Source organism: Garra rufa, chromosome 4, assembly GCF_049309525.1.
Source record: "Garra rufa chromosome 4, GarRuf1.0, whole genome shotgun sequence".
In the NCBI taxonomy this organism is placed as follows: domain Eukaryota; kingdom Metazoa; phylum Chordata; class Actinopteri; order Cypriniformes; family Cyprinidae; genus Garra; species Garra rufa.
In genome coordinates, this window is record NC_133364.1 from 34,711,915 (window position 1) to 34,725,566 (window position 13,652).

The 13,652-nt window shown below is 38.4% G+C and overlaps 1 protein-coding gene across 1 annotated transcript; it reads right to left on the reverse strand.

Annotated features, from left to right (window-relative positions):
* Positions 1-783: 783 nt before the first annotated feature.
* On the reverse strand, positions 784-12,718 carry LOC141333917 (uncharacterized). The gene is made up of 2 exons (XM_073839072.1): positions 12,420-12,718; positions 784-6,446 (listed from the first exon to the last, which is right to left on the reverse strand). The coding sequence occupies exons 1-2, from the start codon at positions 12,661-12,663 to the stop codon at positions 5,599-5,601; spliced, it is 1,092 nt and encodes a 363-aa protein (XP_073695173.1). The 5' UTR covers positions 12,664-12,718; the 3' UTR covers positions 784-5,598.
* Positions 12,719-13,652: the final 934 nt, after the last annotated feature.

Here is a 13,652-nt window from a genome sequence, read left to right on the forward strand (position 1 = left end):
TGGCAGCCGACGTGAAGTTATCATTCGATGCAACCTTGGGGGCCGTTCACATGTCGCGCCTAAAAACATGTGGAAAAGGCTAGCCGTGCCGCTTTCTCCTTCTTTCCACACCTCTCTGTAGCTTGTGCCTGGAAAAAACGAGCGCGTCACGACCATTATGCGCGTCTACATTTGAAAAAACGTACTTGAGCGTGCAAAAGACGTGACATGTGAACGGCCCCTTAGTGTTCTAAGTAGTTAAGAACACAAGTTTATTTTGAAAAAAGAGCAACTTTTGGTGTTAAAACATCGCTCCACATACGTCATCCGGTATGATTGAAACGATTGGCTATGAGCTACGCACTGGCGCATTTGATAGACATTCGTAGCGCCCAATAAACGGCTCTGGGCATTCGTAAACCACGCCTCAAATAAGAGAAAATTAACATGTGGTTCCCAGACCACCAATCATGACGTGGTTTGGCGTTAGCCAGGCTAGTCTTCTCTCGAACAAATAATGGATTAATGAGACCAAAGACTACTGTTAGATTCACCCATAACGAAATATATCACATGTGTAACCACTACGGAGACATCAGAGCCAGCTATAAATTCCAGAAGATCTGGCCGTGGAGAGAGCGCTCTCGAGCGGATTGATGAGTGCAGAACGCTCGCTGCCCATCGGATCTTACACTTCGAAAATGACAAAGCAAATTTAAAATAGACATTATCTTTATTAACAAACTGCACATTTGAACTATAAACAAGTACATTCTCGCCTGAAAACCTCTTAAAACTACATTCCATGACACAAAAAAAGTAATATTTATAAAATGATACGGTATTTGGACATCCGCCATGACTCTCGAGACCCAGTGAGAACAAGCGGAGCGATACGGCGTTCCTGTGGTGATACCAGTACAATATCTCACGGTTGTCAGGTTTTATAACTCTAGATGGCTCACTTATATTATATTACTTTGTATGAAAGTCAAAGTCAACTTTATTGTCAATTCTGCCACATGTACAGGACATACAGAGAATTGAAATTGCGTTACTCTCAGACCCATGGTGCATACAAGTAACATTAAATACAGACAGTAATATTAAATACAAACAGTAACATTAAATACAAATACAAATTGTATGCATGGTTGATAAAATTTAAAAAACACGCTTACTTTACTTAGTAACGAATACAGACTCATACGCACCAGGTGAGGCCTGATTGACTAACGTTAGGATAAACATGCAATGTGCGCGAAAATGTCGAGCTCACTCAGCAAAGACAAATGGTACGCACTTGGTAAAACACACATATAATCTCTCAAATTTAAATTTTCTTTTTCCCATTTTAACGATGCTGAGAAGGTGGAGAAACAAGTTTGTTTCCAATTGGACTTGTACATTACAACTGCAGTGTTAAATGTAGCACAGCTTATATAAAAAAAACTCTTTGCAGCACGTCAGAGCGCTGTATCAAACTTGAAAGGTAAACACAAGGTGGTGTGCATGTGTCTCTGTGTGTCAATTTAGTTATTTATTTTTGTGGCTCAACCTTTTTTGAGTACAAATTTTTCAAGTACATGTGCCATGCCTTTTACACCAAAACAAACACACTGTAAATGTGTAAATAAAAAAGTTTATAGCCACATGTGTGGATTAAAAATTGCAGAAGACACACTAGATGAGAAGCAGACAGTGGACGACTACATCCTCCAGAAGCTAACACAGCATTGGCCACGTCAACATTTACCATTTATAAGACTTTTCTAGTGTATTTGAGGCTGTCATGGCTATTGAAAATCCTGAGGAGAAAACTGAAATGGGCAACGACAAATATCAAAAAAAGCCAGGAACTTTTTTGTTTCTTTTAAAAGGGAAACAAGAATAAGCTGCTTTTCGCATCAAGTGTGTTCTACTTATAGTAAATCATTATTTATTAAAGCAATCTACTAATTGATTTTAATCTGTTGTTACGCTTTTATTATAGGTTTGTGAACATCCTCAGCTGGGACTCAGCAGTTGGGAGAGTCCTCACAAACTTTATTTGTGAGTCTGCACTTGTATCACAGGTGATGAATTAATCTGGTTACCTTTCTATAAACCAAACAAAATAAAAATTCTGACTCGTAAAAAATGATTATTTGCGTCTACGTCATCACGTCAAGAGGTCAGGGTTCGTCAGAATGCAAAATGGCGGCAGCAAAATCAATCAGAAGTATAAGAGAATAAAATAAAATAATAATAATAATAAATAACACTTTCTTTTAGGAAGGAAATGGAGCATTATATTAACACTGTACGGTTTTCTATTAAACAAAAAGCAATTAAAATGGTGAATGTTTATACACACTTTGATATTTGAACTTGTTTCAATCATGTATAATGTTTATTGTTTACATATGCATGTAATTTCATCTTGTTTAGAAAACACTTGAGAATAAACACGGTGGATGATAGGCAGGACGACTTTGCGATAATAGTGTCTGTAATTTCATAGGCAATGCAGACAAAAATACAATTTAAAATCAACCAGAGCTAGAGAAATGTATAGTAAAAATTATTAATAAAGTGTCCTATTTTGAAAAGGCTACTTTCTATGACCTTTATATCCTGCAGTCATTCAATTTCACCTCCACTTGAGGTGTTTTTATCTAAAAAGTTTACATACAACTTGCAGAAACAGCAAAAAGTTATTTTGCCAAAATAAGAGGAACATACAAAATGCATGTTATTTCTCCATTTAGTGACCTGAATTCGATATTTTACATAAAATAGGTTTACATATAATCCTCAGGAGAAAATAACAGTTTATTTATAAAAAAATGACCCCATTCAAAAGTTTACATCCCCTTGATTCTTAATCCTGTGTTGTTACCTGAATGATCCACTGATCCACTGTACTTAAGAAAAATCTTTTAGGTCGGTTTTTCAACATTTTCTTGTAGTTGAACCCTTTTCAACAACGACTGTATGATTTTGAGGTCCATCTTTTCACACTGAGGACAACTGAGGGACCCATATGCAACGATTACAGAAGGTTCAAACACTCACTGATGTTCAAAAGTTTGCATTCCTGGAACTTGAAGGACAAAAAAAAGTATATTTAATTTACTCACTGCCTTACATGTCTTTTTTTCTACAGTAATAAGAAATTATCTTTTTTAAGGAACACATTCCAGGAATTATCTACTTTTAGTGATGCCCGCAAGTTCGAATTTCCAAAATGCAGTTTAAATGCAGCTTCAAAGGGCTGTAAACAATCCCAGCCAAGAAAGAAGGGCAGGGCCGCTGCTGGCCAAATGGGTGCCCCAAGCAAAATTTTACTTTTGTGCCCCCTCCCCCAAATATTACAGAAGTAAAAATAAAATAAAATAATATAAAAACACCTACTATAGGGGCCAAAATATAACTTTATTCAAATAAAAGTAATTACACAAATAAATTGTATCATTTATAAATTACAATTGTATCTCTACAGAAAAAAAAAACAACAGCTAAAATTACACTTTAAATAAAAAATTTTAAAATGTGAAATCTGAATAAAATAAACAATAATAAACTGAAATAAAATCAACACTGTCATCTGCTGGAGCTTTCCAAAGTTCAAAATTTACAATAAAGCAGACTTTGACAATAAAGCAGACAAGGGTTATGATGTCCACATATTTTTGTTGAGGAAATAAGAAAGATTTTGTGGATATTTTAAACGTTTGGTCAATATTAAACAAGGAATTTGATCATCATGTAAGTGTAACAACTGCATTTGGTGCCCTTTTCAGGCATTTCTATTAAAATTGTAATGTAAACTGTTAATTTTGTATTAGATTATGTATTTTAACATTGTTATTTAATGACACCATATGGTCATTATTAATCAATAATCATAATTGCCTCTGCGTTTTAATATAATGCATTTTAAGTCACTGTTTTTACTTAGATCTGCTTGTATTCATATTAAGAAAGATGCTTTAGTCGTGAAATTATTACCGACATTAAAACACATTAAAAAAAAAAAAAAAAGTTTCACAGGATTATGAACGCACCTGAAAGTGATGCACGGGCTTAATCTTGGGCTTTTTTTTTTCTTTCGTTTCTCGGCGCCGGACTGTTGATGTCTCTTTCCAGGACCAGGCATATTGTTCATTAATTATTATCATCATTTTTGGCCAAATAGGCAGCCGTAAACAGAGGTGAGGGCGCGTCGCGGCCGTCGCGGCGCAGATGCTGCACTTCATCACGTGTGCTTACTAGCCTACTCTGCGCTCACCGTAAAATGCAATATACGTTTATATTTTTATATTTTTGTTTATTTGTATATGTATATTATTAATATTAATTTATTATTATAATATATAAAAACGATTTTTTTTTTGAGCAGCTGGGATGGGGCCCCCCTGGGAGTTGGTGCCCTATGCAGACTGCGTACTCTGCGTATAGGGAGCGGCGGTACTGAAGAAGGGTCTTAACTAGTGAAACTATTGGTTATTTTATCAACTATATGTACAGTTGATATACTTTTTAACCTCAAATGCTCGTCTTATCTAACTCTATGTATCCTGGGGTATGTCGAAAAACATCTGTCTCATTTTCTCCTCCAACTTCAAAATCATCCTACATCGTTGCATAAGTATTGACCTAATGTTTACAAAATGAACATGCAACGATCAAACATGATTTTAAAAAGTACACAAATTGCAAATCTTTTTTAGAAAATGACCAGTTGTTTTACTAGATAACACCCTTCTTCCTCCACTGGGATTGTTTACAACTCTTTGAAACAGTATTGAAACCATAGACTGTAAAAAAATATAGACGTAGACGTAGTGTCCGTGACGTCATCCGTAGGTTTCTGAAGAGCGATTTTGAAGCCTATATAGGACGGGAATCACCGTCGCCATCTTGGAATCGCGTCATCGTGTGTCACTCCAGGATAATCGAAAATGGGCAAAGAGGCGGGACGTGGGTGGAGCTGGGTGCTGAAACCACGCCCACTTAGTGTCCACAGCGGCAGCAATCCCCCTGTCACTCAAGTGACCACGCCCTTAATTATGCAGAACTTTACGGCCTAATAAAACTTAAACGGATGAGTTATTAAAAAAATTCACTCCCCTCGCAGTTGACATAAAGGGCGAATTTAGCTATATAATCTAAAACCACTTTTTGAACCAGGTTTTTTTCTGCTATAACGTTGGACATTTTAACATGGGGAGACAATGGGACTGAATCCATTTTCAAAGTTCAAACTCACAGGCACCAATGAAGTCCACTGTACTCCTCTTTGTCAAGAAACAATTTCTTTACGACGGAAAAAAGAAAGACATGCACATCTTTAATGAATCCTTTTCCCTTGCGGAGCATCTAATTGAGCCACTCATTATATGGAACTATAGCAAAGAAGATCATCAGGGGTGGTTACAAGAGTACAAATGCACAAATGAAAATAAAAAGCCTTACAGTAACAAATAACAATGAACACTTACAGGGTCTTACATGTGCATGTCATTTAATGTGTAATGGGAGAAAAATTTGTATTATTTTGACCGGAACTGAATTGTCTTTTAGAACGAAAGCACAGTTGATTATAGACATTTCCTTTCTTTCCCAGGAAAATGGCTATTTCTTCCCAGAATGAGTTTTCAAATGCTGTTTCAGGCCGCATTGATGTGCGAAACTCTTCTCACACTGAAGACACGTGTAAGGTTTCTCTCCCGTGTGAATTCTCATGTGAGTTTTAAGGTTGGCTTTAGATGTGAAACTCTTTCTACACTCTTTGCAGGAGAAAGGCTTCTCTCCCGTGTGAGTTATCATGTGAGCCTTGAGGCACTTTTTGCTTGAGAAACTTTTTCGACATTGATTGCACATGAAAGACTCTCCGCTGAGGTGCATTATTAGATGATCCTCAAGGCGATTCATGTCTGTGAAACTCCTTTCACACTGACGACATTTAAAAGTGTTTTCTCCCAAGTGAACCTTCATGTGATTATTAAGGCTTAGCTTAAGTTTGTAACTCTTCCCGCACTGAGGGCAGGTGAACGGCTTCTCTTCAGTGTGAACATTCATGTGGGTCTTTAGGTTTGCTTTATGCTTGAAACACTTCCCACAACGTTGGCAGGGGAAAGGTCTCTCGCCAGTGTGACTTTTCATGTGGGATTCAAGATGCTGTTTTAGTGTAAAACACTTTCCGCATTGAGGACATGTGAAAGGATTCTTTCCAGCGTGAATTTTCATGTGGACTTCAAAACTTTTCTTTCGTTTGAGCACTTGTCCACACTGTTGGCAGGTGTAAGGTCTGTCTCCGGTGTGGGAATTAAGGCTTGTACTTTGTGCTTTTTGAGCTTCCCTTGGCGAGGACATCTTTTCAGGATGTAAACAACTAATTGTTTCTTCCTCAATTTTGAAATCATGATCTTCCTCTTTCATTTCATTCAGTTCTTGATGCTCCTCTTTCAGTGCCAGCAGGTCTGAGGTGAAAGAAACAAAGACAAGTTAACAGCAGTTTAATGCAGCACTTTCTAGTCACACTGACAGCTGTCAGCATCATCTTGGTCTGGAGGACCGACTACACCGAGAATAAACAGTTACTGGCCACAGTGTTTGCCATCCCTGCTGAAAAAAAACAGCATATGCTGGTTAGGTATGTTTTGGTGATGGGATGCTGGTTTTAGCTGGTTAATGCTGGTCCTTTGCTGGTTTATGCGGGTCCTTTGCTGGTTAATGCTGGTTTATGCTGGTCCTTTGCTGGTTTATGCTGGTCCTTTTCTGGTTTATGCTGGTCCTTTGCTGGTTTATGCTGGTCCTTTGCTGGTTTATGCTGGTCCTTTGCTGGTTTATGCTGGTCCTTTTCTGGTTTATGCTGGTCCTTTGCTGGTTTATGCTGGTCATGTTGCTGGTCAAGGGCCAACATAAACCAGCAAAGGACCAGCAAAGGACCAGCATTAACCAGCAAAGGACCAGCATAAACCAGCATTAACCAGCAAAGGACCAGCATAAACCAGCATTAACCAGCAAAGGACCAGCATAAACCAGCATTAACCAGCAAAGGACCCGCATAAACCAGCAAAGGACCAGCATGGACCAGCATAAACCAGCATTAACCAGCAAAGGACCCGCATAAACCAGCAAAGGACCAGCATAAACCAGCATTAACCAGCAAAGGACCCGCATAAACCAGCGAAGGACCAGCTTAAACCAGCAAAGGACCAGCTTAAACCAGCAAAGGACCAGCTTAAACCAGCAAAGGACCAGCATAAACCAGCATTAACCAGCAAAGGACCCGCATAAACCAGCGAAGGACCAGCTTAAACCAGCAAAGGACCAGCTTAAACCAGCAAAGGACCAGCTTAAACCAGCAAAGGACCAGCATAAACCAGCAAGGGTGCCCCAATTAAACATGATCACATTGTTATTTATAGCGTGGTGGGTTTCCTTGTGCACGATCTGCGACGCTGTGAAGTATAGGTCAGCGATTCTCTTTTCCAGTCTTTGCAGACCCCTCTGGTCCGCTTATTTTGCATGTCTATCTTACTTAACAAACCTGATTCAAATCATTGCTGGTCTCATGGTGCCTTCACATGCAATTACAAACTTTACAAGTCCCACTTCTGGTTAACTTCAAGTGGTCAACTTCACATTGCTTTCATATGCAATTTTGAACTACCACATTCCTATTTACAATCATTTTGGTAGCACATGAAGGCAGCATCAGTGTTATCAGGCAGAGACAATAGTAGCTTTAACAACATCAGCCTTACAGAGTGCCATGAAGTTACCCTGGAAATCCAGAGGTCTGGCGAGAGCACAATTTGAATTGTCTCTGCAAGACACTCTGGCATCGAGCAATGATGCAGGTTACTGCATTACGTAAGCAGTTGTGGGAACCAATCAAATTGGTGTATCTGATGTAGGCGGGCCAGAGGCGAGCTAAGCTGATGACGACAGCGCTGAGACGTCCGGACTCATTTAGTAAACATTAAAAGATGGCTACAGATGAACAACAATTGTTTGAAACGGCTTTGGCCGCTACAATGAACGAGTTAGACTTGGCTTTTCATATAGAAGAGGAACAGGAAACCGCGCTAGAATCGTTCCTTTGCAAGAAGGATGTTTTGCCGACTGGATACGGCAAGAGTTTAATCTATCAGTTAGCTCCGCTGGTAGCTAAGCGTATGGGGCTTAGTGAAAATTGATTGGTCGTGGCATTATCCAATTGCATGCAGTGAGAGTTTCAAATGCATGCTTGGTGCTGCCCTTCGAGTTAGGCATTTTTCATTGCTCGATGCCAGACCTTTAATCTTAATAGATTAGGGTCTGGATTTTTTCCAGGCTAGTGCTCCAATCAAACAAGATCACATATTTGGTTTCTGTTATTTATAGCATGGTGGGTTTCCTTGTGCACAGTCTGTGACGATGTGAAGTATAGGTCAATGATTGTCTATTCCAGTCTAGAGTTGTCATGATACTGGAATTTCTAACTTTGATACGATACCTTGAAAAATATCGATATTCGATACTATTTTCGATACCACAGAGAAAAAAACTGCTACAATATTAATAAAAAATTTCTTTTTTAATTTAAAGATAAATATAGTCTAGAACATGACAATGATGTATATGCATATGTACACTGCTACAGCCCTGTTCAGCTTCTTAGCTTCATTTGAGTTTGAGCTTCAAACTTTATTTGCTGTTCAAATACAACTGGTAGTGTAGGTCGTAAACTTTTTCTTTTTCTTTTTAGACCACACAATTAACTAAACTAACTAATCTTATAACTAAAGTTAATGGTAAAAGATATTTGTTAGTTAACATGAATAAACAATGAAAAATACGTTTAAAACATTTATTAATCGTAGTTAAAAATTAAGTTAATCTTTAATTTACTAATACATTAACCAATTAAAATCCAAAGTTATATCTGTTAATATTTTTTATTGGACCAGAGCTAACATGATCCGTTGTATTTTTATTACCTACCGTTATCAAAGATTAAAATATTCTGTAACAAATGCATTGCTCGTTCATAAATGCTGGTTAATACATTAACATTATTTGATGAACAGATTTAAATGCCGGATTCATAATCAACGATCCATGCAAGCAAACATGCGTGCATCACACACGAAAACAATGCTCAGTTGCTCACTGGATAGACATTAAGACAAATCACAGAATTTAGGTAATGTTTTTTTTTTTTTTTTTTTTTTTTTATAAAGTTAAATAAGCGCAGTTAATTTACATTTGACCGCAGTTAAAGTATTTACTTGTCTAAGATTCCTCAATCTGTTTATATTAACGAACTACGGTAAAAAAAAAAAAAAAAAAAAAACGGGACAACACTCATATCAGCAACAATAATAGGCAATCTTATTTAATGATTCAGTAATGTTAAAATGAGCACAGTTCTTCTTTATATAGATACGAGTGTCTGTCTTTCAGGTGCTTTGCGAAATTAGTGGTGTTAGCACCTTTTGTTACCACTGCTCTGTAGCAACTCTTACATATTGGCTTGCTTGTGTACTTCGACTTTCCATGTTCGTTTGTTTCATATCCGAAATATTTCCAGATAGCACTCCTGCTGTGCTCTTTATCAAACAAAGCCAGTCGCGGGGTGCCGCGCTCTCCTTTTTATTCGCTTCACTTGAATGAGACGAGACAGGCACTGCGGTCACGTGTGGTGTTTGTAAACTCGCCTTTGTGTAGAAGTGAAAGTGACAGCTCGGCTAGTATCGATACTTCGGGAAATGAGTATTGGTATTGTTCGGATATTTCAGCATCGATATTTATCAAAATATCGATATTTTTGACAACACTATTCCAGTCCTTGCAGACCCCTCTGGTGTGCTCATTTTGCACGTCTCTTTTAACAAACTTGATTCAAATCATCGCTGGTCTCATGGTGCCTTCACTTGCCATCACAAACTTTAGAAGTCCCACTTCAGGTTATGAGCTTCACAAATTCAAGTGGTCAACTTCACATTGCTTTCAATATTTAACTACCACATTCCTATTTACAATCATTGTGGTAGCACATGAAGGCAGCATCCCCTGCTAAAAAAAACAGCTAATACCAGCCTAGGCTGGTTGGCTGGTCATAGCTGGTTTAAGCTGGAAGTAGCTGGTTTAAGCTGGTCAGGCTGGTTTTAGCTGGTGGTTTCCCAGCCTGACCAGCTAAGACCAGCCTGGTCAGGCTGGAAAAGTGTCCAAAACCCCTCTAAAACCAGCCTGCCTTCCAGCTATGACCAGCTAAAACCAGCCAACCAGCCTAGGCTGGTATTAGCTGTTTTTTTTTCAGCAGGGTCAGTAGCCGCTTTTCCACTGTCGGGACAGTGCGAGCCAGTGCTAAGAGCGTGCCGGACGGGGCCAATGGCCTCGAGTCGCAAAGTAAGCTGCGTTTCCACTATCGAGCCAGTAGCCTTGCTGTGCAAACCTAAAGCCCGCCCTTTACACAACTCTTTGGATCAAACGTCACAAAACCCCTCCCCTTTCAGCAGGAAGATTGAAAGTAAGTCAGGTAGGCCACCGTAGTGTGAGCATCGAACAAACAAAATGGAGACAGCCGAAGCGGCTGTTTGTTTGCTCCTTTTGGTGTTTTCTTAGTGGAAGATGAGGCAGCGAAACCAAGATGCGAAGATGGAGGCTCAGCAGCGTTTACGCCGAAAGCTTATGTTAGCTGCAAGGCGAAAATTAACAATACAGCGACGTGGAAGACGGAGATGGCGAATGCAGAAACGCAGATAATGAAGATGCTGAATGTTCACCTTGTAATGTTGGTGATGTCTGTTCTGATGCAAGAAGTGCTCTGCAACAGTTGTTTATGCAGCAGCAATATTTGTAATATATTACATTAATAAATCACTTGAAAAGAAGCTTTGTTTTACTGACCTACACACAAATCTTTCGTCTAACTTGGTATCACATCAAACAAAATGTTGCATACTGTCTACACACTACTGCAAAAAATAACTACACAGTTGTACTTCTAGTATAATCTTTTGTGCCTTTATTTAGGTACAGATACAGGTACAGTGTATGTTATCAAAGTGTGTTGGTGAGTTTTTTTGGGGGGGTGGGGGGGTTGGACGATGTAAATCAGATCTCATTTTTATAGGATCTTATTTGCATTTGTCCAAATTTAAATAAGAGTATACTCATTAGACATGATGAGTATACTTCTGCAGACGCCGTCAAACTGGCGTTGCACATTGTCCTCGGCCCAAATGCTTAGAAGAGCCCTGGTATCTTCCACAGACCAGTACTGACGATTCTCCATTTTAAGTTTTTGAGTTCTTAGCACGACGTAATTCAGCGAAATGCGCATCTTACCGCAGACACACTTTTACCTGACTGCACGCTTACAAGACCTTTGCATAAACTCCGCCTTTCTCTTTGACCACGCCTCAAGCCCCAGCTGGCCCACTTTGGCCCAAGGTAGGGCCGAAAAACCCGGGCCATTGGCCCTGAGGAAGCACCGACGAGGCACGATCAGGCCCTGGAAGTGACAGTGGAAACGCGACTGGCCCGGGCACGCACTAGCACGCCCGCTTTTGGCCCGACAGTGGAAACGTGGCTAGTGTGTACTAGGGCTAACAACGAGCTGGACCGGGTCAGTGGCTTTGCAACTCATAATCAAGCAGCATTTCCACTGTCAGACCAGCGCTACTGTAAAACCCACCCCTAACACACCTCTCTGAAGCAAACATCACACAACCCCAGCATTTGACCAGCCAGGGGAAGATTAATATAACAATGTTAGAAAAAGCATCTTAAATACTGAGGCGGCTGATAAACTGGTGTGTGTTTCAGTCCAGCTTGAGTCTCCAGATGAAGCAGTCAGCTGCTTATTTACATGCTTCACTTTTAAATGATAAGCCAGATGTGGGTTTGATGAATGATAAGAAAATGTTTTTATTTCTTGCCAGATATACTGGAATTAGTCCTAGATGTTAACAATCTGTTTAACCTTTTTGACATGGACAAAATTTTTGAAATTTTCTGTGACTGACCAACTAATAAAATATTAGCTGACTCTTCTCATAAACTAACATTCAGTAAACTATTAAGGCGGCAGCCCTAGTCGAGTGAAAGCGACGACCAGACTTTATTTCACATACGTCATCATTACATCAGAGCAAGACCACATGCACACAGCCGTTATTTACCCATTTCATATGAAAATATTACTCAATCCTAGCAGTGAATATTAACATTTAAATATTTGATGAGACACAATTCTCTAAATGCTGTTTTTAAATCAGAGCACCAACAGAATAGCAAATGGTCTTTAAGAGAACTCTAAGAAAAAATGAAGCTGAAATAAAAAAAAGAAAGCTGCAGGAGGGCAGACAGTGTAGAAAAACACCTGCCAAAGGCAACTGATTTGAGAAAATGTACAGGACAGTTCATAGGATAGTCCAGTTTTGAGAATGAAAACCAACCTGTTTGTTCCTCAGTATCTTCATGTTTGACTCTGAATGTTTCTTCAATCTTCATGTCTTCACTCTCCTCTTTAATAAACTCCATCTTTGTTTGTTCCTCAGTATCTTCATGTTTGACTCTGAATGTTTCTTCAATCTCTTCTTTAATAAACTCCATCTTTGTTTGTTCCTCAGTATCTTCATGTTTGACTCTGAATGTTTCTTCAATCTTTATGTCTTCACTCTCCTCTTTAATAAACGCCATCTTTATGTCACATGGATCTCAGTTGCCTCACCAGAAGTTTTTTCCGTTTGGAACTTTGCCCTGTTTAAGAAAAATCTCAATCAGCTCTAGTTCAGTAGTAATGGAGTCAGAGTGATAGTTATTGGACTTAAATTACCTCATTAGACAAACACTCAAAACTTTAACTTACTATTCAGTTTTGTTTAACATTTAATGATTATTATATTACATTTAATTGAGGCATATTAAAAAATTGCTATTGTATTTTAGGATTGTCATTACAACCACGAAAACATTTGCAGTTGTTTGTAAAAGTTGTCATTACTCATGTTTGAGTTTGTTCTCATTGTATTTGCACTGTTTTAAGCAGCAGATCATTTTGTGAATCAACTGACTCATTTGACTCGGAGTTTGTAATTCGTGTTTCTGATCTGAATCACTAGAGAGAGAAAACAGACGCTGTGTGGATGCGCTTTACTCTCTCAAAATAACGTTCATTATTAGATCAAATATTACAGTGTTACACGCAGTAATTATACAGTTTAAATCGTTTGTATACCATATAAAATAGACTGAACGCATTGTATGAAATTAAACACTTTAAACCAATAAAACTACGAACCTTTTTTCAGTTGAAAGCATACACAAATGCAGAATGCAGGAGCGCGACGCAGCCTCATGACGTCACATCACCAGATCAAAATAAAAGTCCTGTTCACGCGCTTCTTTGTCTACAATCCAAAAAGTGCATAAATATCTACAGGGAAACACATATGAATAATAAAACCTGTCAATGGTATTCAGAGTTTTATTCTTGGTGAAAAACATATTAAAATTGATAAAGAAATGAGGAAAATTATTATTTTACAAACATTTACAAATTGTAATATTTATCATTTTAAAGACTTATTTATGTATTATTATCTTTTCCAAATGTGTTTATGACAACGTTTATGTCCACAGTTGTTTCTTTTTATCTTCATTTAACATTTACTTAATTTTGTACTTAT

Excerpts from the sequence above, each read along its gene's own strand:
- LOC141333917 (XM_073839072.1), bottom strand. The coding sequence starts at position 12,663 with ATGGCGTTTATTAAAGAGGAGAGTGAAGACATAAAGATTGAAGAAACA. Across the intron at positions 6,447-12,419 it reads AGATACTGAGGAACAAACAG|ACCTGCTGGCACTGAAAGAG; the intron begins GTTGGTTTTCAT and ends CTTTCACCTCAG.